This window comes from Poecilia reticulata, chromosome 3 (assembly GCF_904066995.2).
Source record: "Poecilia reticulata chromosome 3, P_reticulata-male-v2, whole genome shotgun sequence".
NCBI lineage: Eukaryota > Metazoa > Chordata > Actinopteri > Cyprinodontiformes > Poeciliidae > Poecilia > Poecilia reticulata.
Window position 1 is genome coordinate 24,835,035 of NC_088832.1, and position 24,812 is coordinate 24,859,846.

Below are 24,812 nucleotides of genomic sequence, written 5' to 3' on the forward strand. Positions count from 1 at the left end.
ATTTGTTGGGAATCTAATGAGAAGTCTGTCAAAATGAGCACTTACTTAATATAAACAGTCACCTCATCAACTCATGGGCGACTTCTGGTGTCTAAAGAGCAGGTAGAGGCTGGATGCATGTAGGGATGTCAAAGAAACATGTTTATTATGGCAAAATTGTCCTTCATGCCGATCCAATCAGTAAATTAGAAAACTGTCAATTTTTTTAAATTTCCTGAATTCTAGTCACAAAGTCAAGTCAAACACATTATACAGATTAATTAACCCTGGTAATGGTTGTTTTCTTTCTTCCTATCTATCTATCTATCTATCTATCTATCTATCTATCTATCTATCTATCTATCTATCTATCTATCTATCTATCTATCTATCTATCTATCTATCTATCTATCTATCTATCTATCTATAGAGCTGTTTTAAGAATCAACGTCCTGACAAATCTGTTTTAGTTCACTTTCAGTCAGAAATCATAGTTTCATACTATGAAAAATCCCTTTTACAGACAGTAGCATAATGTGTTTTACCCCTAAGGACAGAAAATTAGTATTTTCTGTCCTTTTATATCAAAATGTGTCACATACATTTTCTACTTTAAAACTGACACATCTGGATATTTGATCCCAGGCTCTTTGGTTCCCAAACTTCTATCAATGACAATTTTTGGTAAAAAAAAAAATAAAAAAAATGCAACTGAAGATATTTACAGTAAAACATAATTCAAAAATAAATGACATTTTCAGTTGCCTTTCTCAGGATAAGGACTGAAATAGCGGCTGATAAATCTGGATCTAAAAATACTATTACTGAAAACACAATGCTTTTATTAAATGCTAAGAATTAGCAACAGACCTCTTGTCAGTACATATATATATATATAAAAAGATCTTCGTCAAGATGCGGAGTGTTCAAGGTTTCCTGTTGGCATGTTGTCAAACCTGTTAAATTTCTTCTGCCTAAAAAGGTTAATGGGTAAAAAATAAATTACACAATTTTCATTTTTTTTATTTCTCTGTGATCTTAAACTTGTGTTCGCCATCCAGTTTGTGAGCCATCTTTGACTACTGGTTAGAAACATTAAAAAGAGCAACACATAAAATATGCTGACTGGATTTCTTGTAAGGACCTTGGTGGATAAAAATCAATGGCTGCTGAGTTCACATCTGAGTCACAGTGAGCTTTCAAACGTCTCATTTGTTGTTGCAGTTACTTCACAAGTTCTCCAGCAGTGACTCATGGACCTCTGTGCTCTAAATCCACAACAGACTTTTTGCCATCCTTGGGATCCAAAAATACGAAAAGCAATAAATTAAACATGTGGTGGAAAGGAGAAAGTTTTAGATAGTTGAAGAGACAACGATTCCTCATCGTCAATAATATGTCTTAAAAACAAAGAGAGTAAAATGAATGCAGCAATAACATCAGTAACAAGGTTTTTCAGGTGAGTATGTTTATATTTTTGTATAAATCTAAAAACATTTTATTATTACAACTTCTGCATGATCCATTTCATGTCACCTGAACTCATACATCAAGCTAGTTCAGATAAAAAAAGGTAATATCCACTCTGTGGGCAGAGACAGACCAAAGCATCATCACTTCATCTGGACTTAGATGCAAGGTTTCCAAAGCTCTGAGTTTCCATAGAAACCTTCAACAGACTGCAAACAGCACAGAAGGTTGAGCGGTGTTATTTCAACTCGCCCCCCTTTTCTTCACCGCCGCTCAACACACACACACACGCGCACACACACATCCACAGCACTCTGAAGCAGAAGAAGACGCGAGAAGAGGAGAGGGCAGCGCCAGCAAGATGACAGAATCTCAAGATCTTGTGTCTCGTTGTAATAAAATATGCCCAAAAGCTAAAGTGGCAGGATGGAGTATGTATCAGGTTTGTGGTTCAAAGTGTTTCAATCAAGTCAGAGTCACTTCATAGTGACATAGTCTTCATTTGGGTATCCAGGCAACACTGATACACCTAACTGTTTGATTTAAAATCTAAATCAATAAGAGAATCGCTGACATGACAATAACTTATGAACACGTTTCTATTTAGTTAGCCACAAACGTTTTGAACCATCTCTGACGTTTGCTTGACGTTCTTGAGATCTTTCAAATTATCTTGAAATACGTACATTTCATCTTAGAGTATGTCAAGAGTTTTTTGTTGTACTTTGATTGCTTTTTTAAACTTTGCTTCAGCCTAGCAACCCCTTTCATAGTTTGTGTCTGTCTGTTATCCTTTGTTGCACTTAAGCGACATTTAGATTTAGATTTCTCATCTCCAAACACTCTTTGCCCTCCGACCCGCTTCAGCTGCCTTGCTCGATTTTTATCACTTAGACAAAATTGTCCTAGCCAACATAAAGTAAAACAGGCTTTCTCAAACTCCTAAATCAAAACAACACACCATGGTTCTGTTTATATGAAAGCCATCTGAAGCATGTTGCTCTCTGAAACAAGACAAAGCAAGAAATCAGCAGGGCTAAACAACCTGATAGTCCAGAGGTCATCCAGAGGTCACCAGCTCTTTTGTCGGCAGCCCAAAGAATGGGGCTAGCATCAGTTTTAGTTATTACTGGGGTTTGCAACTAATTATTATTTTTAGTAATTGATTATTCTGATGATTAATCAGTTAATCATAAAAAAATCAGCTCATTCAGTATATTTTTCATTTAACCATTTAAACCATTTCAAACAATGTTAGAAATACACTAAAAGATGCAAATAAACAAATAGTTCATCTTCTTTTTCAAGTAAAAACAAACATTTTATTGCTTGAAATGTAAGCAATAAAATGTTGCTTAATTCCATTAGAGCAGGCTTCATCATTTGTAGCAAAAGACGCATCTGCTGCTAAAAATACTTCTAACATGTTAAGTCTACTTGATTTAACGCCAATACAGTGTAGGGCTGATCTGATATTTTTTGGACTGACCAGTTAATATTTGCATAGCAAAAGGTGCTTAATAAGATATTTATTTTCTTTTGTACTGATTTTAACCAGCCAAAACTAAAACTATGCCACTTGAGGAGTCCAGGGTAGAAGATATTTACAGACAAATCTTTTTTTTTTCATCTTAACGGCAAATATTTTTGTACAAGTTTGGCTTTACTTCTCTGACTATGTTTGTCTTTTAGCAAAAGGCCTTTTAAGAGTCTGTATACTCCAGTTAACAATCAATCAATTAATAAATTAGACAATTATTTCAATAATAGATTTAAGATGAATCGTTTCAGCTCTAGTTTCATGAGCCAAAGTGTAATTTTTTTTTACTGTTATCACACATCTGGAATATGGTTAGCATCAGTTCACACACAGTTAATGACCAGAATGACTGATATAAGTTTAGAACAAGTGATGACAATAAGACAATTCTGACAGGTTTATGTCATAATTCTCAATTTGAGAAGGATTTTATTCTTTAAATTGATTACACATATTAAAATTGTTCTTAGTTAAGTTTTTCTATTTGTTCATAGAGCATGGCCAAATTTAGGAGCTGGACTGAAAAACTGTAGGGAAAAGAAATACTCCAGATAGCCGGGAGCACCTTTAAGCAACTTTTTTTTTTTCTTTTTTTTTTTTACAAGATTACGATTAACTCTGGTTTCTTAACAGAGAAGTACAATATAAACTTTGGCTTTTTGATACCATCAGTTCAGTCCTCCTTCACCTTGAATATCTTATCTCACCAATACTGTCTGTTACATTTGATGGGTTCCTCATGGCTGACAACTGATGCAGAAGATACGAGGACTATTAAGGACAGAAACTCCTACATATTTTTTTCAGTGAAAGGTTCTAACCCAGTTGTAATTATATATATAAAACTTATGAACAGCAAACAGCACAATACGTCTAATACAGAATATCTCTCATTTGTCATGCCATGAAGAATGCTGCTGTGGGAAGGGAAGACCCCCAAATGTGCCGAGATGGGAGACATGCAGCGCTGCCACCACTGATAAATGCAACCCACTGGGAAACACCACGGCAACATTTCTACACAGTCATAATTGCTTTAGTTTTCAATATGCTTACATTATGCTCACCTTCAAAGTCCTGTTTTAATTGGTTTTTGTTCTTGTGACAAGATACTTTGCCTTCTGTTTAGCAGCGTACTAAAGCAGTCATACGGCTTGATGCAACTGCAGTGAAGAAGCACATTTGGTAGTAAATACGATTTTTTACAATTTTTGTTAGTGGTTTTGACTACCTGCAGTACTCGATTTATTGCTATTTTTTTCTGTATATATTACAATAAAAGTTCCAAAATATACTTGAAAACATATAAAAATGAAAATAAAGAGTCCATAACAGTTTTTTTGCTTGTATTAATTAAATTTTTATATCTCAGTCTAAATTAAATTACATCATAGTATTTTCAAGCGCATTCATGTATGCTTAGATGACTGCATGTCCTGCACACATTATGTCAATGGAGAAGATATGCAGACAGTTAAAAGCAGACTGAACTGCTGCACCACCAAATAACTCAACTAATTATTCAAATTTAAAGGCACCAGATTGTTTCTAAATAAATTGCATCTCTGTTAGTTGTTTTAGTCATGATAAACATAAGTTGTAAAATTGGGATGCAGTCTTAAGGTGAAAGAACATTTGTTATATTAATATTACAGCTTTAATTCACCTCAGAATATTTGATACAAGACAGACGTTTTTATTTTATTTTATTTTGAAGACAAAACAAATCTTCCTGGCAAAATCTTCACTGAAGACAACACACAAAAACATGAATTTTGTTCCAAATAATAAAACGTACTTTTTATCAAACAGACTACTTCTGTTTGCCCTGCTTAAGGCAGAGTAGCTGTGCTGCTATGCAGTACATAATTGTGCTTATTCACATTTTTGTTTAAAATTAAACCCAGATCCTATATGAACTTAGGTTATTAGTAGCCATTTTATTCAAAATAAAAATAAATGCAAGTTATCCAAATTACAATTTTTTTTTTTTTTTCAATATTTAAGATAACACACACACCAACAGAACTCGATGCTGTTATTAGAGATCAGAACTCAACAGCAGACATACTGCCAGTAAATTTCACATGCAAATTTACTGCCAGTAAATTTGCACAAAAAATTGTGTGCAAAAAAATAAAAAGATGTTTCAGTGCAGGTCAAAGTTGACTTTTTGGATCATGTGACAAGGCTGGCGCCACAACAGGGAGCAGATGGTTATATTTGGGTTTGACAGTGATCTGTAGGGTTGTAGTGTAAGGATCTGACATCACCATACGGTGCAAATCAGAATCATCTGTTGGCTCCTCCAACTGAGAGTCTTTGTGATCATCCTTGGTCGGCTTTGAAGGGTCTGCCGGATAAAGCTTGTCCCCTAGAAGGAAGAGGGAATAAATGTGAAAAGTTAATATTTTGTTGGAATTAATTTACAGGCAGCACTAATTTAATTATTATTGACTAGGTGATTGGTGAAATGTCTTGGATTAAACAATAATATCCTGCATGCAAATTTCAGGAAGGCCGAGTCAGTCAATAACTTTCACATCTGCAATTGATTAAGACCTAAGAATGTGACTCAAATCTGAATAAAATTTGCAAATAGTTACATTTTCATCATTCATTTCAGGCAGTTATACTCATATTGTATATAGATTAATTACACATAGACCCTGAGTTTCCAGTATGTAATGATTGTGAGAAACGTTTTCATTACCTGTAAGCCATAATCATCAAAATTAGAGGAAATAAATATTCCACTGTCTGTGGAATAGACAGTGGAATAAACTATATATATATATATATATATATATATATATATATATATATATATATATATATAAACTTATATAATACAGTTTTATATTATAAAACAGTAAAACCTTTCCATGATATTCAAATTTTTCAAGATGATATTCTAATTTTTCAAGGTGTACCTATGCACTAATCTATCTTGGAGTTTGTAGGACTTCTACATGCTTTTTCAGACTCTCCAAAACTAAAGTTGCAACTCAAAGAGCAACAGAAGAGACAATATACCAGTTTGTGCTAAACTACTTTCCAAAAATATACCAGCAGGCAGCTGGGCAGCAAGTTCCCTCAGACCAATAAAATCTATTTTCAGAACTCATCACTCCAAGAGCACCAGCTTAGTTTTAGACACACTTAGTTTTTCTTTGGAAATGAAGAGGACACACTGGCTCAAAGTCCAACGGCTCGACTCAAAGTAGAATTAAAGGTTGCAGGTACTTAATTAATGTAAGGCAGATATTCAACTAACGTAGGGCTTTAGAGGCTGAGAAGCCAGAAGTACTGGAGATAAGGCTGAAAGTTAACAAAAAATGTTACCACTTGCACAAAAAGGTGTGAAAAGACAACTAAGGAAAAAGCATTAGCCTAGTGTCTTCTTCTAAATATTATAATTTAGGGGTTTAAATCAACAGGTGATACTGTGGTGTCCACAATCATCACCTGTATACACGTATGGTTTCTAAAAGGGATGACGCAATAGCCATAATGCTGTATTCAAAGGTCCCAGCCCAGAAAACCAAACTGTGAGATCACGGCGGCTGTTTATCCCGTAAGTATCACTCAGGCCGATCATTAGAAGAGACATGGCCGATAATCAGCACCTGGGAGCAGAGAAATGTGTTGCTGGTCTTGAAGGACGATAACAGGCATCCACTGATCGCAGCCTTCTGTTGCCCGCTGGTGGGCGAAGCTGTGGAGGTCGTTCAGCAGCGGGAAGCGGCACATCCGGCTGAGCTCGTAGAACTGCGGAGGAGCGATCCAAAGTCGCCGTGCCTGGTAGCTCTGCAGGATCTCTGAGGGTGTGGACCACTGAAACACACAACAGGTAGAGTTGATTCATTCTGTATTCTTTTATTTTATTTTTGTCGTTTGAGACAACAGAATAAACCACAATGTCAAACGTGAAAGGGGTAAAATTAAAATACTGATGCTTAGTTGTTTTATTTTTTTTTTAAAAGTCATTTATTTGTAACCTTTTGCTACTGTGAGAAGACGACTCGGGTGCTTTACATATCAGTGAGGTGTTTAAAAAAAGCTGTGAGATTCTGTTCAACTACAGAGCTGTGTAATGCCGACTGCTCTCTCTCTTTCACACACAGTGTGACATCACCCCTGGTTCTAATAATAATAACAATAATAATAATAAGTTCTGGTCATTTCTTCTGTATAATTATCTACCTTAACCCTGGTGGTGATGCTAGAATATTATGTTCTGTTGTGGTAAGACAGCTGCAGCATATGGGCTTGTTTTGGTATGTAGTGAATGTAGTAAGCTGTCTTTTTTAAAATGGTTAGCAGTTCAAACATTAGTAGCTCAGCTTAATTTTCTCTCATCTTTTATGAAGTGCATACATCGATATTTTTTCAAATTTTGGAAATGTCCAATATTGTCCATCAGATGAACGTTTTATTGAAAGTCCTGCTGGTGTGGTCTTGCTACTTGTAAATTTTAGCTAAGCCAAGATAAAAAATTAAATTATACAATTAGGGAGCCCCTATGAAAACACTTTGGCTGTTATTTATGAAATGATTCAAGACAGTATTGACATGGTCTTGGGCCACGTCAAAAGTTTCTGAATCTAATGCCTAAGAATCCCTTTTGATAATTAAACATGGCCTCTTTTACAGACTTGTATTCAACCCAGTTCAGTTTCTTCTGGGTTTCTTCAGGTATACAGTTTCTTTTCTGGCCACCATCTCAGTGGAGTTGACAAGAAAGACAAACAAGCTGGTCAAGTCTTCAAGCCATCCACCTCAATATTTGAAAGATGAAGACAACAACATGACGAGATCTGTTCAGGACTGGTAATTTCACAACATATTTTCAGCGACATATAGTGAGACAACTCTGTAATTTTGGGAATTTTTGAAAAGTTATGACTGTTCAAATTTTCTATGATGTACAAGAGGGTGTATTGTTGCTAATTTTAGTTATTTGCAGTTAAACAGAAATGAGAATCAGGGGAGGCTATAAAGTAAATATTGGCATTTGGAAATTGGTCATAAAATCGCTGATCAGTGCATATAGGATAAGTTTTCAAAACCCAACTTGCTTACATTTCAAAAATTACCTGAAAGCGCTCAATTTCCTTCTCATCTTGCAGCGTGCTGGGCATCTCCTGCAAACAGCACATGAAGAAAGCTGTGTCAAACCTCGTCCTCCCATATTTGGCGGTGGGGGTCAGCCAGTTCGCCCACTCATGCAAAGCCCAGATATTGGGCAAAACCTCCAACTCCTGGCACATCCTCATGAAGTTGGAAGGGTTCTTGTTCACCAACGCCCTCCACTTTGAGAGTTCATCACAACCCAGTTTATGTTCTGCGTGATGTTGACTAAAACGTGCGTCCTGAAAGCTTTTCAAAATGCGTTTCTCTTCCGTTTTAGGCACAACCAGCAACACTCCTGATTCCTCAAAAGTCTCTCTGACGGCACAAATTCTCAGGGCGACTTCGCCCGGGATGGGAGAGCCGAGCTTCAATCGGTTTGTCGCAAAGATCGGGGGTCTGTTCTCCACGGGCTGCTTAACGCTCCTTAAACCAAAACCAGGGGAATTAAGAAAAGATTTAAAGACGTCTAACCAATCACTTGAAAAGTCCGAAGAGTCCACCATACCGCCGGGAAACACATACGCGTTGGGCATAAATGTGCTTTTAGCGCTTCGTTTGAGCAACAGGACGTCGTAATCAAACTGGGAGCTGTGCGGCAGCCGTGTCGCTGCGCCGTTGCGGTCCAGCGGTGTGCTTGGCCACAAGCTGTCCGCACCGAGCCTGCGTCCTGCGGTGAGGATTAGGGTGGACGCCTCCTTCCACTGCTTCAGAGCGGTGTTCATCTTCAAGCTACGAGAGCATTTAAACGACTTTCAATTTCTGAAAGTTTCATACCCAGTTCAACATTCACTCGGTCAGATCCTTTACGTTACATGTGACGGAAGTGACACAACTAAAGGGTTCTGTTGCACGTACTATCGCCACCTACAGGCCGGAGGCCTTATAGACTTACAGGAATATTTCTATAAAACGGGGCGCCCACAAGGCTTTCTTTGTAATACTGTTTTTAGACATTTTCTTTTCAATAGCAAGTACCCCATAGGTAAAAAGTCAAATAATAATTGAAATTCTAAATTCATTTTCATTCATATCGCAAACATGACTTATTGAATTAAAAACAGTTTTTCAATAAATTTCAAAACAATTTTAGCATGGACCTGTGTGGTCTAATCTAAGTGAAAGTCCACTTTCACTTAGATTAGAAAGTGGCCATTCACTTTCTAATCTAAGCGATTAGATTACAAATCTGACCATTAGATTAGATTTCAAGAATAAATACATTTTGTAGTGGGAAAAAAGAAAATCTTAAATAATACTGTCAAGACAGCATTTTGTTGCTGAGAACAAATTCAGTCAGATTCTCAGCCTCCCTGAATGTGTCTGAGACTTGGTCATATTGTTCTGGTTCTTCACGGGGTTACTGAGTTTATATGTCAGTGTGTTCTTGTGCTAGAAGATTACAGTTGCCTGTGAGGCAACTGTTCAAATTCTCTTACAATCCTTATGCAAAAAGCAGGCAAAAAAAACAAGTTTGCCAACGGAAAGATTAAAAACATTTATTGTATTAAGAAAGAGACTGCAGGAAGACTAAACCTTTTCCAACTGTGTTTGCGTGAACTGTACTATTATTGTATTTTATATATCTCTCATGTATAAGCAATGAACTGTTTGGGTGAAGAAAAAGCCAGACAAATCTTAAGTCAAAGAGACGTAATGAGCTGCCTTGAGAAAAAACAAAACAGCTCAGTAAAGAAATAATTATGGTGTTGCAGGGTCAAATTCTCTGACTTCTATGCAGCTCAAAGTAGTAAAAGAAAAAAAGGAAAACAGTGCAAAACCTGGCCAGCGTGGAAAGGCAATGCAGTAGACACACACACACACACACGCACACACACACACACACACACACACACACACACACACACGCACACACGCACACACACGCACACACGCACACACACGCACGCACACACACAAGCACATGCACAAATAAGCACACAACTTCAGTGGTATCATATATCTTTATCAAAGAGGCATTGTGAAGAGGTCTGGTTGTTTAAGCTGAAATGGAAGGAAGTGTTTTAAGGTTTTCAGAGAAAAAAGAAAAATGTTCTAACTTGAAATTGTCGCTCCATGTAGCAGAACATGAGCTCTGTCAGCAACAGCTACCTCAACATATAGTTAAAATACAATGCATGCATGGAGTTGTACATGCAGAATTAATATCCATTTAGTCAGAAAATTACAGTTTTTTTCTTCTCTTTTTCCCACAACATTCTGTTGTAAGGTATATGCATGCACCATTGCTCAAAACAGCTGACTATACTCAGATTTCTCTTTTGCTTGTCTTTGGATGCTTTAATTTCAGCTCTTACCAGTGCATTTCTATAACTCGTGTATTTCTGCTGTGGCTGTGAAGCATTCCCTCTTTCAGCTCACGACTTCCCAGGATGGCCAATCAGATTTAGGAACCTCCCCCAGGGGAGTGTGTGTTCAGACTCATGGAGCCTCAGGTTTTCTCCCAGGTCAGACTTTCCTGCTGTTCTTTCCTAACTTGGCTAAGCATCATCTCTTTCGTCTCATCACTGGCCCCAGGTTTTTGAAGAAGCTGTGGTGGATGTTTATGGACTCTAACTAAAGAGGTTTCAAATCACAAGTAAGTGAAACAGTTTACATGATTTTTCAGATAGGACATCAAGAATGGCATTCCTGATGTTTTCTTTGTTTTACTTCTTTACTTGTAGACACTTGTTTGATTATATATTAACACACTGTTAAGTTACACATTATCTTGGACGATGGGAGAAGTCAACAACTACATGTTCCCTATGTCTCTCCCAAAGTTTGTGACTCAATCTGGTTTTAAAAACTTGAATAATCACAGTTTATAAGTAGCCAAATTTAGATAAAAAATAATTTTTTTGAAACTTGAATTCCAAGCTTTAGTCATTACTAATATGCAAAAAGCAACATGTGGAAATATTCACTTTATATCTAGAAGTTAATCTTTTCTGTAATTATAAAATCTAGATGACTTATTTAAGTTAAGTTTTACTTGTTGCATCATTTAAGTTAAGTTTTACTTGATGCTTCAAAGCTCACACTCGACTTGGAGTCATTTTTGAAAACAGGTTTCAAAAACATCCCAAGTGTCTGGTATGTTGTTTGTAATAGTCAAATTCCAGAATCTCAGAAAAGATTAACAATTTTTAAATAATCAGCTTTTGAAAAAAAAGAAAACACTCCTAGTTTTGGTTAAACAAATGTTACTTAATATCTGCAAAACAAACTACATCATGTTCTGTTCCTATAAAAAACTGACAAGTAAATATATCAATAAACGACTCTAACTCTGTGTTCAGAGTTAGCTCTACAAAATGCTCATTATTTCTAAATTGAAATGTCACATTGATGATTAAATAATATATATTCTAAACATGCTAATTTGTTCTTCAAGATGAGAGTTTTTATTCCTTTTTTACCCTGCATATAACCTAATTGCATTACACAACAGCAACATCTCATGGTTTAACACATTTCCAACTCACCTAGAAAAGAAAGAACAACACACATTTATGTATATCTGAGTCTAACTCTTCATGATATGTTTTTTAACACAGTCAATCATAAATTTTGTGACCTCATTCCAATCTGACTGCCTGTGTACAACTTTACCACCAATAATAAAAAGCAAATTGCTGGACAAAACAAAACACAACAAAATCAACTCAGAAATTTAAACTGTAGCAGCTTTAGGAGACATGGAATGACTTTGCTCAAGAAGCTAAAATGTTGCATTCCAGTTTCTTTTTTTTTTTTTTAGGAAAAAAAATGAAGACAAAACTATAAAAAAAGCTAACATCTAAAATTAAAAAGCTTTCTTTTTGAGTTGATTGGTGGCCCTGTGTTGTTTTCACTGTATTTATTGTTTCCGCTCTCTTAATTTTGCAAATACATTTTAATTTTATCAACGGATCTAACAATTCTAGATTGTTTTTAGATTAGATGTGGATTTGCTAGGCTATTTGTCTGCTTGTACGATGCTGCATTTTGAACACACCTGTTCATAAAGTGATCCATAATAAAACGTTTAAAAAGGTTCCTGGGGGTGAGCACTTCACACTCTCAGTCTTTGTGGAAAAAAGACTGAGAGTGTCTTTTTTTCACATTTAATTTATACATGTGAATAAATTAACTTAAGTTTTAAGATCAAATCACAAGAATGTTTTTTCTGAAGATTGAAACTTCTCCACCTCTTTGATTCACAATAACTAGTCATGATGTTGATAAAGCTCAGATTGCTATCTCTCTCTGGTTCTACAGATACAATACTCCAGGAAAAAAACAACCTGGAAATAAAATCAACATTGCTAGACAACTAACAATCTAAATCATGTTTCTTTTTGGTGAACTTTTCATAAAAAATTAACATGATTTAGGAAAAAAAAAAGAAGTTGTTTTCTTTCTTTTTTTTGCATGTGTTTGTTGGGTGATGCTCTCGTTAGTTAATAAAAACAGTTTACTGGTTGTAAGGCAACATAATTTCCAGTAAACCTTATCTTGTTTTGTGACGCAAGTGACAACAAGCATGTTTACTAGTTGAGTAACTGTCAACATGACTGCTGATAAAGTTGAAAGAGATATTAATCTCAGAACACACAAAACTATTTATTTCCCACTCTTTCATTTAATCAGACAAAATCTTTCCGGTTTTAAGTCAGACTAGATCACTAATCTATGTGCTAACATCCAGAAAAATATAAAAACTAGCTAAAACCGCCAAATTTATCATTATGCTGACATTTACTGTAGCATAACTTACACAAAATCTGATTGATTGATTCAGTCTGACCTAATGTCAGTCTTTGCAGTCTTTAAGCTGTTTGTGTGTGTGTGTGGTTTTTTTTACAGAAATGGAAACAGACAGCATCAGTAAAGCTTCACAAAATGGCCCCACAGACAAAGATGGGCCCTTGGAGACAAAGCGACCTGAGAAAGCAACAATGCTTCAACAAGATGTGAGTATTGCTTCAAGCAGTGTTCTGAGAAAAAGGCAGGATAAACATTCACACCATAGAATCCCATCATATGTACCTTTTTGCAGTAAGTGGGGGGGAGCAAGAGCTGCGTACCAGGCTGTGCTACAGCAAGTGTCTCTGCAAATTAACCCCGCAACCATCAGCTCCAGGCTCTCTGAACTCTCACAGTCCTGATATATGTTTTGGGATATTATAGTTTGAATGCAGTGCTTGTTGTTGGAAAAGAATAAATGCAGAGGAGCTGATGTTGTATATGTGAACAAAGTCAAACTGAGAGGAATGTTCTACAAACACAACTTCCTGGTATATTACAAACCAGACATTCTTCAACAGAAAGTAACATACCGAAAGAGTTAAAGTACACAAAGATAAAGGCAACTGAGCTTGTGTGTAACTATTTCCCCCTTTTGGGTCCAACTCGATGAGTCAGCTCTTGTGGCTGACATTCAGAAGTCTACCTACATTTGAACAAAGCACAATGTATACTTTTTAAAACCCTCATGACAGTAACAAGTGAAAAAAATCTTTTTGAAAAGGGAAAAGACAAAATAACTACTACTATATTTGCATTCAAATCTCTGGGATTATTAAATAGTCCCCATATTATCTTTATAAACCTCCTAGTCACTGCAGTTGCATGCAATACTGATATGATATGATAAGTGGAATGATAACAGGTTTTTACAGATAAGGAACAGGCAAGAAATCATGCTTGATTTAATAGTCCCTGTGTTTTGCAGGTCAAACTGGCATTAAGAGAGAAGCAGATTGCTGTTTAGTATGTTATTGAAATGTAGGACTTTAGTAAAAAAAAATGTGTGAGGTAAATCTGATTGTTATTACTGACTTTAGACCGACACCTAAAGGTTTTACGTCTCTTCTTATGCAAATGTTAAGGAGACACTTTGTTGCTTTGGGGGTAGGTGGTTGTTGGGTGTATAGAGTTCAGTGTCTAGTCATGCAGACTGATTTTAGAGACGTTTCAGAAACAACAGGTCACTCTCAGCAGATTGGCCTAATACCATGATAGGAGGTCACCTCTAAGGTCACGTCTAAGTCCAGTTGTGAACTGACCCTGAAACTAAATATCCCACATTCAGCCAGTGGGCCAGTTCACTTCTCAGAGGTGGGGCATAGTGCATAGAGGTTGTCTAACCTTCTGCAGAAGCCATACATACCTTCAAACTTCATGTGGCCTTGAGACCAACTCAATTAGAGTTTCTGAAGTGGGTTTCCATGGCTGAACAGCTGTTTTCTAACCTTGTATTACCAAGTGCAATTAAAAGAGAAAAGTACATGTGTTGCTTGAAGATCCAGTATTTGTCTGATGCCAAGAAAAGGGTACTTGAGTCACACCTGAGTCAAGTGTAAAATTTGGTGCGGAGGTAATCATGTTACGAGGCTGCAAGGAGCTAGGGAAGAATTTCTAATCATTAACAATTTGGACAACATCTTACTTCCAATTTTCTGGGAATGGACACTTATTGTTCCAGCGTGACTGCACACCAGCTGCACACCAACAGAGTCAGGGGTAGCACCAGCAGCGCCAAGCTGTGTATTTCATGGAAGGGAATTGATTGACAGCAGACTGCATTCGTTGATTGGTCTGTGATTTACGTCACTGGAAACTCCAAACAACATTTCTCGGATAGTTTAGCGGTGGACAGGCAGAGAGCTGCTCGGTGTGGAGGAGCAGAACCATGGCTTTAATTTTGAGCTGCCAGGAACACATGCATTAACTGTTGGAGCAGAATGACTGCGATCTCACAGCCTTACAATCTGCAGGTCTCTCTGAAGAACATTGTGGCTCTGGGCAGCGTTCTGTCTGAGCTGCAGTTTACACCAACGGTTTAAAACACCAGAACTGCATGAAAGGTTATGTTTGGTGTGATGCCATTAGGAATTTTTTTAGGTAAAGTTCATGTGTGGATATTGGTTTTACATCTTCTGACTCTATTACCTAAATCCAAAAGGTTGCATGTTTAAAAAAAAATAAAGTGGCAAAATATAAATATATTTATATGTATAATGAGATAATACATAGTTGTGTCTTTAATAAAGACGACGACGACGATGACGATGACGATGATGATGATTAAGTTTTGGGCCAGCAATAAATTTTTATAGGACAAAATGAATCACAACCACAACCTCAAGGTTCTCCGTTGCTGAGTGTCACTGCAAACATCAGCAGAGATTCAACCATGACTGCTGCTTACCAGTTGTCCACATTCCCATATTCATGCCCGCAAAGTGAGGAGCAGCTTACTGGGGTTGAACCGAACCAGACATGAACTGGTTAGAGTGAGTCTTGCCAGTTGAGAAATTATTTTAGAGCAGAGACTGTGAGCCAGGTTTTTTTGTCCATCATCAGTGTCTGTCCTCATAAGTAGTCTTCAGAGGCTCTGGAGAACATGATCAGTTGTTTTGACCTTGATGACACTTTATCATAATGTGATCAATCAAATTATTGGTGTAGATCAGTCAGGGGACATTTCACATGTTTACTGTACTGAGATACAACAATAATATAATGATAAGACATGAAATAGAACATGTAAACACTGCAGTTTCCACAGAATCAGGCTGAAAAAGCCACTAAGTGACTGACTTTTCTTTTCCTGTGTGTTTGAACAGATTGGTTTGCTGAGTGGCATTTCCCTGATTGTGGGAACAATGATTGGCTCAGGGATCTTCATTTCTCCTAAATCAGTGTTGCTGTACTCAGGAGCTGTGGGTCCCTGTCTCCTCATCTGGACTGCCTGTGGAGTATTAGCCACTATGGGTGAGAGCAGCATTCAGAGTGACACATCGATTAGTTCACCATCTGCGTGGTGTCGTCGTAAACCATCCCATATGAAGAGCAGTTTTCATGTTGTCTTTAGGTTTGATTCAATTCAGTTTTTATTAAAGCAGTGCAAAGCTTTTATTACTCTGTGTGGGAAACAAGATTTTAAACATGCCTGTTTTCTAACAGAACTAGGTTGTGTATTAAATGTTCTACAGTACATTGTTTTCTTTGATTTTAATGTTATCTGTTATTGATGTGCATCTTTTACATATAATTTGATCAACTATGAGTTTTTTGGGTTCATTTGTGTGAATTCAGTAATAGTAATTGGTGAACATGAACTAAAAGTTGTTTCAACAAAGTAGAAGTTTGTGCACACAAATGAAACCAGGTTATTGTGTCTTTTTAATTTTAAAAAAAATGTTTTTCCTTACTGTTTTTGTGGTTACATACACTATAAGCATGTCACAACAATGATTACAAATCATTTATCACAATCTCAATTTCTAGGTCTCGAAAATTGTTCAAGAAGTTCATGCAAGCTGTGTAGAGTCGCTGCATGAAACATTGTTTGATTCCTCAGTGTGTCTGAGATGGGCCACAACTACTCAGAGATGAGAGGGTTCAGTAAGAAAATGCATTTTAGGACGAGGCCGTGGTGCTACAGTCACTGTGCTCCTCACCAAAAACGTGATAACGAATGATAACAATTTATTACTCTGTAGCAGAGTTATGGAGCCAGAAATGCTCAGGCAGGCACTGACCTTGACCAAGCCTATTAAAGCAGAGGCTTTGTGGACTCTTCTTGACCCGTTGGTTTGGCAAGCGACGCCCTTTTTGATCAAAAGAAATCATAAAATCATAAACAACTACTGAAGAACCTAAAGAGACTTTACTAATATTATTGGATACAAAAGTTGCATTTTACGTCTTCTCTAGCCTCCACATTTCCCCAAGCTCTTGTTTGCAAACCTGCTTATTTTCTATCATTTTTGGAAAAAAATAAGTCTTAATCTTTATAGTTACTTTAATAGTAAACATGGTCTGTGTTGTGAACAGAATAACTTTCTGATTAGAATTGAAGATGTGGCCAATATCTACAAATATTGAATATTTGTAGATGAAGGCATTTAGAACCCAGTTTTAAGTCTTTACAGTTATTCAGGACATGTAAAGTCTGTCATCTTAACATTGCAAATAACCGTATGGCCTTTTTCCTGCACAGAATCCAGTTTGTGTCATTAAATATTTAGCTTTTAAAATCTAACCATCTTACTTTATGTTTTCGATTATTTCATTTTAAAAACCTCATTGTTAAATATGGCAACTGCAAAGGGACGCTTGGTTCAACACGTAATAAAATTTTGCCGTGCTACTTAACTTTTTATTATGTTTTTATAAATGTAATGTATTGCAATCATACTGCAATACCTTACAGCAGCAATTAAGCCTCACATAAAATGATACAATTATACATCAGTTAAACCACTGAGAGCCATTTCGTTTTTATTTTTTAACAACACCATTTTTTTTTAACCTGTGATTGTTTTATGACAATTATAAAATCTAATCCTTCGTGGAAAATTACGGGTTCTTGAATATAAACTTCCAGAATAAAGCCCAGGACTTTGTCCTTCAATGTCAGGGTGGTAAATGTTAATGTGTATGTGTGCAACATAAAAAAAAAAAAATTGGGAAAGCAGGTGGATAATCATCACCAACAAACAGAAATGTGGCTTCTTTGCCAAAAGAGACCGGAGTTATTGATCAATTTTAACTTTGATGATTGCTCTAAACAAAAAGCATTAATGTAGACTTTTTGAAGCTACTTTTTTATTGCTGTGTTTTACAAGACTTTTCTTTGTTTCTGTCTTTTTGTGTTGGCTGCTCAGGAGCCCTTTGCTATGCTGAACTTGGTACTATGATCACCAAATCAGGGGCAGAGTACTCCTACTTAATGGAGGGTTTTGGATCCCTTGTTGCCTACCTTTACTCTTGGACCACTGTTATGGTGCTGAAACCTTCTTCATTTGCTATCATCACTCTTAGCTTTGCAGAATATGCCTCTGCTCCATTTTACCCTGACTGCACCCCTCCGCTCGTGATTATCAAGTGCCTGTCAGCAGCTGCAATAAGTAAGTAGCACAAACAAAACAAGACGGGACAATAAATTTGGTTCTTGCTGATATCACAGATAATTTCATCCATTTTTAATTAACTTGTTTAGATGTCAATGTAAAGCGTAGCAGAAATATGCTTAAAATAGATAAAATAGCGACTCGTCTTCCAATGATGCTGCTTATGAAGATAAATGTTAATTTTTTGTCATTGATATTTTTTCTTGTTTCTTTACAGTCATAATCACTGGTGTCAACTGTTTTAGCGTCAAACTAGCAAGCTATGTGCAGAACTTTTTCACTGGGGCCAAACTTATTATCATCGTCATCATTGTGGTGGCTGGCATCGTTCTGATGGCTCAAGGTCGGCCCTTTTACTCTGATTACTCTTCTCATTTCAGGTCTCAACTTAAGTACTTCTCATTTGATGAAGTAACCTTGAAATCTCAGTTTTATGGTTTTATATTTTTGAATGCAGGAAAAACAGAGAACTTGTCAAATGCATTTGAAGGCTCATCCACGTCTTTTGGAGCAATTGGACTCGCTTTTTATAACGGACTTTGGGCTTATGATGGATGGTAATAATTTACATTTTTCTACTTTGCAGCGAATTTGGTTTCTTCATCAACCCTCCTGTTAGGTTTTAAAGTTTAAAAATGTTTTAAAAATAGTTGGAAATATTTTTGCTTTGCATGAAACTTTTTCTATTTGTTTTAATAGGTGCACTCTACATATAAATTTAAAATGTATTCATTTTGCACATTTGCAACCCCCCCTGCATCTACTTTTTATATAGATAATGTTTGGGTCAATTTGACCCGGCTGTCAAGTTGAAGAGTAAAAAGGATTAAAAAAAATATCACCCAAATAAAAAAATACACTCAAACCTCTTTGCAAGCAATTGTCTAATAAAGAAGTGATAGATTTGTCAAATTGAGGAAGGCTTAGTCATTATTAGTCTGAACCGGAAGTGATCCGCCATCTTGGTAGGCAAGCGCAACGCAGAGCGTAGATGAACCGTGGCTTCAAGACCAACAAAAAGAAAGCATATTGACAGTCTTTAGAAAATTTGCAAGAGAACGATACATCAACAAAATCACTGCTGTCGGAATTGACCCATATGAGACGGAGAAGGTTGCGTGTTTATTGTCGTCATAGCAACTCCATAGCAACTGTCATGATAGTTAGTTATGGATACCTTCCAAGATGGCGGTCAGCTACAAAGTTCCCGGAAGTGTGACGTTACATAAAAACTATGCGTTGAAGATGCTGTTGATAATAATCTCTTAACAATAAATAGATGCATTTTAATCAGTTTGTTAGTGAATCAAATTTATATACTGCTCAAAAAAATAAAGAGAATACTTCAGTGTTCACTTAAATGTTAAAGTGTTCCCTTTATTTTTTTGAGCAGTGTATAATTTTTTTATTCAGTAATTAAAACTTATTTTTTCCAAATATTTTGCCAGGAATCAACTGAACTTCATCACAGAGGAGCTAAAAAACCCATACAGGTAACATATTTACCTTTATGATCTTCTGCTCAAGAAATTGCTAGTAAAATGCTTGCATGATATTTATTTCGGAAACTGGTAAGCATACTTTTGTGTGTATATCAAGATCTTGCAAAATTTGAATATTAACCAGTGTAAAGTCCCTTTTAATAATTTTTTTCTCTCAATTTACTACAGAAATTTGCCTCTGGCCATCGTCATTGGAATCCCTTTAGTGACTGTGTGCTATGTGTTTGTCAACATCGCTTACTTTACTGTCATGACGCCCTCTGAACTGCTGTCGTCTTCAGCTGTCGCAGTGGTAAGGACAGTTATCCACAAACCAAAGAGCTGCACAACTTTAAAAAAAACTTATACAACTTATCAGCACGGCATACATATTAAAAGGCTTTAATGAGAGCTTTCTAACATGAGCTAATGACCATTTCAAACACAGAATGTTTGACACTCCCCACTTTTAGGTCTTCAGATTAACTCCTGAGGGACTTTTTTTTCTGTCTCCATAGACTTTTGGGGACAGAGTCCTTTACCCTGTGGCTTGGATAGTTCCTCTGTTTGTGGCCTTTTCAACATTTGGTTCTGCAAATGGAAGCTGCTTCACTGCTGGCAGGTAAAACAAACACATTCATTTAATTTTATTTCTGATTGTACATATCTTATGGTTAGTAAAATCATTTTTATACTTGGAGTGAGAAGTAGAACAATGTCAACTGTATTATTTATTATTATCTCACATTAGATTTTTTTTTTTCTCTCCCTCAGACTGTCCTATGTGGCTGGTCGAGAGGGTCACATGGTGAAAATCTTATCCTATATTAGTTTGAAACGCTTCACTCCTTTACCTGCTCTCTTATTTAATGTAAGTCTAATATATTTATTGTTTGAGTTCTCGTGTTGAACATGGTCCCACAGGATCACCTTGCTTATTTTTAATGCTGACCTGTAAACTCAAAATAGCTAAAAATCCTTTGTGCAAAGACGTTTCTCACTTTGTTATTTAAATCAACAAGTAATTTTACTATTTTCTTGCTTTATATTCTAGGGCATTTTGGCAATATTCTACATTATTCCTGCGGACATCAATACACTGATAAACTACTTCAGTTTTGCTCAGTGGGCCTTCTATGGTCTGACAACTCTGGCTCTGATTGTCATGCGTTTCACCCGGAAAGATCTCAACAGGCCTGTGAAGGTGAGGCTTTCTGAAAAGCTTTCAACAGATTTAATTGTGTTTTGCTTTAAAAAACACACTTAAAAGTGTCGAGTGATAAAAAGTGTTTTCCAATTTTGTCACACATCTCAATGCATTCTATCAAGATTATGGGTAATAGATCAGCAGAAAGAGCAGATACCAATATTTGACTACCATTTTTCCAACAAACGATTAGAAAGTTGTGGCATACATATGTTTTCAGCTTCCAGTGAGTCAATATTGTATAGAGCTGGTATGTCAGAATTAGTTTTACACATCCAGAGATTGTAATTTTCTTTTTTGTAAGGACTCCCTAAACTCAGTAAGATTAGATGGAGAGTAAATATTCATCTGTTGCCACAAATTAGGCTTACGTTAAGCCATTGTCACACATGAATTAAAAATCTTAATAACCTCTACTGGTGTCAAAGCTTTGAACGTTGCAAAGCTTTGTAACATACTGTATGTGTGTGCATGTGCGTGTGTAGGTGTGTGTGTGCGTGTGTTTGTGTGTGTATGGAAGGTGGGTGTTATATTTTTTTTTAAATAAAATTTTTTAGTAAAAAATGCTAAAATAACCTGTTTCTGCTACATACTAAAGGTGCCAGTGGTCATAGCTGGCCTCGTAACCCTGGTGTCCTGCTACCTTGTCTTGGCTCCCATTATCGATCAGCCTGAGTGGGAGTACCTTTACTGCACCATCTTCATCTTCAGTGGACTCATCCTTTACTTCCCATTGGTCTACAAGAAGGCAAACTGGGCTCGCAAAATCATGAGTATGGTTCCTCTCTCAGCTAACAGAATATCCAGCAGACTCAATTCACCTGCATATAGAGATTAATGTCAGAAATCTCATTAGCAAAGGCAGGCAGATAAAAATGTTTAGTGATGTTTAGCTGATATTACACCCCATCTTCTTCCCTCCACAGGGCCCATCACCATGCATCTCCAGCTGCTAATGGAGGTCGTTCCACCGGAGAAAACCGAATAAGAAGGGACAACCTGTTCAGCTGAATTCTTGAGATCCTCTGCTGCGTTTTGGACTTGATCAGGAGAAGATCTGGTGCTCGTAAATGATCACTGTCAAAAACAAGAACCTACTCTGTTTGAAAAGGTATCCCTATGTTAGGGAGAATGAGTTGAAACAATCATGATTTTTAGTCATTTTTAGTAATTTATGAGGTTATCGTACAATAGAAGGTTAGGTCTGATAGAAACAGATGACTAGACTAGAGTGTTGTAGTCATTAGTCATGGTTGTGCTGCATTGTTCATGAACTTGTGAACATATCAGGATAGAATATATGTATTTTTATCTATTTGTGGAAGTAAACATCACTTGCATTAAATACTCACTATGACATTTGCCACCTGAATTCAAAACCAGAATGAAAAATAGCTGCTAAATTCTTGTGGATTCACTTTTCCGTAAAGGGATACGATTTCCATCCATCCGTCCGTCCGTCCGTCCATCCGTCCATCCATCCATCCATCCATCCATCCATCCATCCATCCATCCATCCATCTTCTTTACACCCTTGTCCCTCAGTGGGGTTGGGAGGGTTGCTGTTGCCCATCTCCAGCTAACGTTCCGGGCGAGAGGCGGGGTCACCCTGGACAGGTCGCCAGTCTGTCGCAGGGCGGAATATGATTTAATTTTGTTAAAATGCATTTAGAAATGAGGCAGATGATTATTTGCCAGTTCAAATTGAATTATCAGATTTTATGTTTAAAAGTGCATTTTGTAAAGCTTTCTTTACTGTTAAGTTATATTGTCTCTATACCGAGAGTATTGTACTACTCGCTGTTTATTAAAGTTTTAATCTTTTCAAACCCAAACATCCAATGATATTTATTTTAAGCCGCTACTTTTTTAAAACTTCACAAATGTTTAAATGATTGAAATAAATCAGTTGATTGCCAGTTTAGATATATAGGAAAACAGAGAGACAATATGTACTGTATGATTTTTTTGTCCTAATAATTTAATGATTTGATTTTGAAGATGTAGGAGGCATAAATAATGAAGTGTCAGTTATTGGTTACTTCCCTTGAGGTTTTTAATAATGAAAAAACCTTGTAAACTAAGCACAAGTAACACTTTTGTGCTTAAAATATAAAATTTGTTGCGTATAGATGGGTCACATTCTGTATGTTGAAGAACGGCTCAGGGACATTAAACAAAATATCTCGAGTTTTATTTCACTGGAGGAAAACCGTCAAGTGTGTTCATTTAAATTGTTCAATAAATGATAAAAATAAAAAAAAATGATGACTGCAAATTCCAATAAAATAAATTCGACTTTGTAGCTGTTGGCATTATGTGAAAAGACCCAAGGGTGTGTATACTTTCGCAGGGTCTTGTCACCTGATTTTTCCCTTAGCAAAAATACTTAACACATTTTAAATACTTTTAGCTAAATTACTGTAGATTGTGACGCAAGTAGTATGAGGCATTTGTCGTTATATTTTCAGGTAAGAGCAGGTTGTTAAGAATGTCCACCAGGTGTCAGTGTAATACCTATATATCAGACGTACTCCGTCGGTGGAACTTGTGGTTTTAGTTGTCAGTTTATGTTTCATGTGTTTATAATTTCAGCACTAAATATAAAGAGAGTTTTATGTGGATTACTGGCTTTCCTGCGTTTTCTACAGAAGACATAAAAAAAAATCTGCTGTTTTTATTTAGTTGTATATTTATTTTTAATTATTGCAGTGTTTTAATATGACATTAGTTGCACATGACAACATTTATAGTCGGGCATCACTTGGTGACAGGCAGGCAAACAAAGATAATTGATCGCAGACTCCTCTGGATAATTGATTGCTCCTTTATTGCCCTCTAGTGGTAATCAGACATAAACTCACAGGTAAAAATGTTCCAAGTTTAAAATGGAGGGTTTTCCAAAATCAGTACTAGGATCTTCCTAGTCAAAGGCTGTGATTGTCACAGCTTTTGACAATCACAGCTTTTGACTAGTAAGATCGTAGCAGCCAGCAGGAGCAACATGCTGTTTGTGCAGGCTCTTATTTTTGTAGGTTATGTGGTGGTTTTGCATGGAAAGCGGAATCGATTTGAGTTTTCACAGTTCAGAGAGATGAGCTGCCAAAGTCTTGCTTGTGATTCAGGTTTGCAAGTCTGTACAGTAACATAATATTGCATATTTCAGTTTGACCAATTTAAGGTTGCATTTGAAAATGTTTTGCATCATTTAAAGTTGAGCAGTTACATTCTGTTTCGTCATTCTTTTATAGATTTTCAAACCGAGGCTGTAAGAAATAACATTTTTCATTTTAGTAACAACTAAACGAGGGAGGGGGGCAGAATTTATAACGAGCTGGCTCTTCAAGAGCTGCTGATGCTTATGAGGGGATCCAAGCCTTCTCTCCCTCCTTTTCAGCGCGAATGTTTAGTGCCGTATTGCGTTACACCAGCAGTCAAGGACCTTATTTGTTGTTGTAAAAACAGAATAATTCCTCACCAGAAATCCACACCCAAGGAGCCAATTCAAATTGCGGTTCTGCTTGATATGTGAGCAGTATCTTCACAAATTGCGAAGTGCACTTGAAAAAAAATGAGGCATCATTTGCGGTGCTGCTGCCGCGGATGGTGTTGGATGTGCTGATGAAGTAGTTTACTTCTCGGTTCCAAGTCATAAATTAATGCCTACTAAATAGATGAGCTGTAAATGAATTGGGATTTATAGCTTTGACATTGTCAGACACTTCAGTCAACAGAATGACATGTTATGACTTCATATTCAACTTTGAATCACAGAAATATGCAGCTCCAGTAAAACCTGTTTTAATTACTTGACTTTCATAAATACTAAAAAAAAAAAGAAAAAATTCTGGCCCAACACTTGTCATTCATCCTTTAACAGATATCGAGGCTCAACAAACTCCACCATCTTTTCCTGTTTAGTCATGCACCATTTTATCCTCTGCATTCAAATCTCCACAGTTTTCACCTCAGTAATGTCCTCCTCCATTTTGGGTCAATTAGTGAGCCTAAACTGCCCTCACATTTGAATGTGATCATGTTGTTTGTATCTGTGATTGACTGGAAACTTGTTCAAATTGCACCGTGAATCT

At 36.5% G+C, this 24,812-nt stretch overlaps 2 protein-coding genes across 2 annotated transcripts; one reads left to right on the forward strand and one right to left on the reverse strand.

The window, feature by feature from the left end:
* Positions 1 to 4,678: 4,678 nt before the first annotated feature.
* Positions 4,679 to 8,990, reverse strand: nudt19 (nudix (nucleoside diphosphate linked moiety X)-type motif 19). The gene is made up of 3 exons (XM_008405724.3): positions 8,089 to 8,990; positions 6,619 to 6,826; positions 4,679 to 5,363 (listed from the first exon to the last, which is right to left on the reverse strand). The coding sequence occupies exons 1-3, from the start codon at positions 8,845 to 8,847 to the stop codon at positions 5,149 to 5,151; spliced, it is 1,182 nt and encodes a 393-aa protein (XP_008403946.1). The 5' UTR covers positions 8,848 to 8,990; the 3' UTR covers positions 4,679 to 5,148.
* Positions 8,991 to 10,060: 1,070 nt separating this feature from the next.
* On the forward strand, positions 10,061 to 24,544 carry slc7a9 (solute carrier family 7 member 9). The gene is made up of 13 exons (XM_008405722.3): positions 10,061 to 10,721; positions 12,977 to 13,083; positions 15,742 to 15,889; positions 17,788 to 18,030; positions 18,251 to 18,376; positions 18,491 to 18,590; positions 19,482 to 19,526; positions 19,704 to 19,827; positions 20,033 to 20,136; positions 20,289 to 20,385; positions 20,569 to 20,718; positions 21,320 to 21,494; positions 21,648 to 24,544. Exons 2-13 carry the CDS (start codon positions 12,979 to 12,981, stop codon positions 21,707 to 21,709), a joined length of 1,479 nt encoding a protein of 492 aa, XP_008403944.1. The 5' UTR covers positions 10,061 to 10,721; positions 12,977 to 12,978; the 3' UTR covers positions 21,710 to 24,544.
* Positions 24,545 to 24,812: the final 268 nt, after the last annotated feature.

Excerpts from the sequence above, each read along its gene's own strand:
- nudt19 (XM_008405724.3), bottom strand. The coding sequence starts at position 8,847 with ATGAACACCGCTCTGAAGCAGTGGAAGGAGGCGTCCACCCTAATCCTC. Across the intron at positions 6,827-8,088 it reads AGGAAATTGAGCGCTTTCAG|TGGTCCACACCCTCAGAGAT; the intron begins GTAATTTTTGAA and ends TGTGTGTTTCAG. Across the intron at positions 5,364-6,618 it reads ACACATTTCTCTGCTCCCAG|GGGACAAGCTTTATCCGGCA; the intron begins GTGCTGATTATC and ends TCTTCCTTCTAG.
- slc7a9 (XM_008405722.3), top strand. The coding sequence starts at position 12,979 with ATGGAAACAGACAGCATCAGTAAAGCTTCACAAAATGGCCCCACAGAC. Across the intron at positions 19,828-20,032 it reads CGTCTTCAGCTGTCGCAGTG|ACTTTTGGGGACAGAGTCCT; the intron begins GTAAGGACAGTT and ends CTGTCTCCATAG. Across the intron at positions 20,137-20,288 it reads AGCTGCTTCACTGCTGGCAG|ACTGTCCTATGTGGCTGGTC; the intron begins GTAAAACAAACA and ends TCTCTCCCTCAG.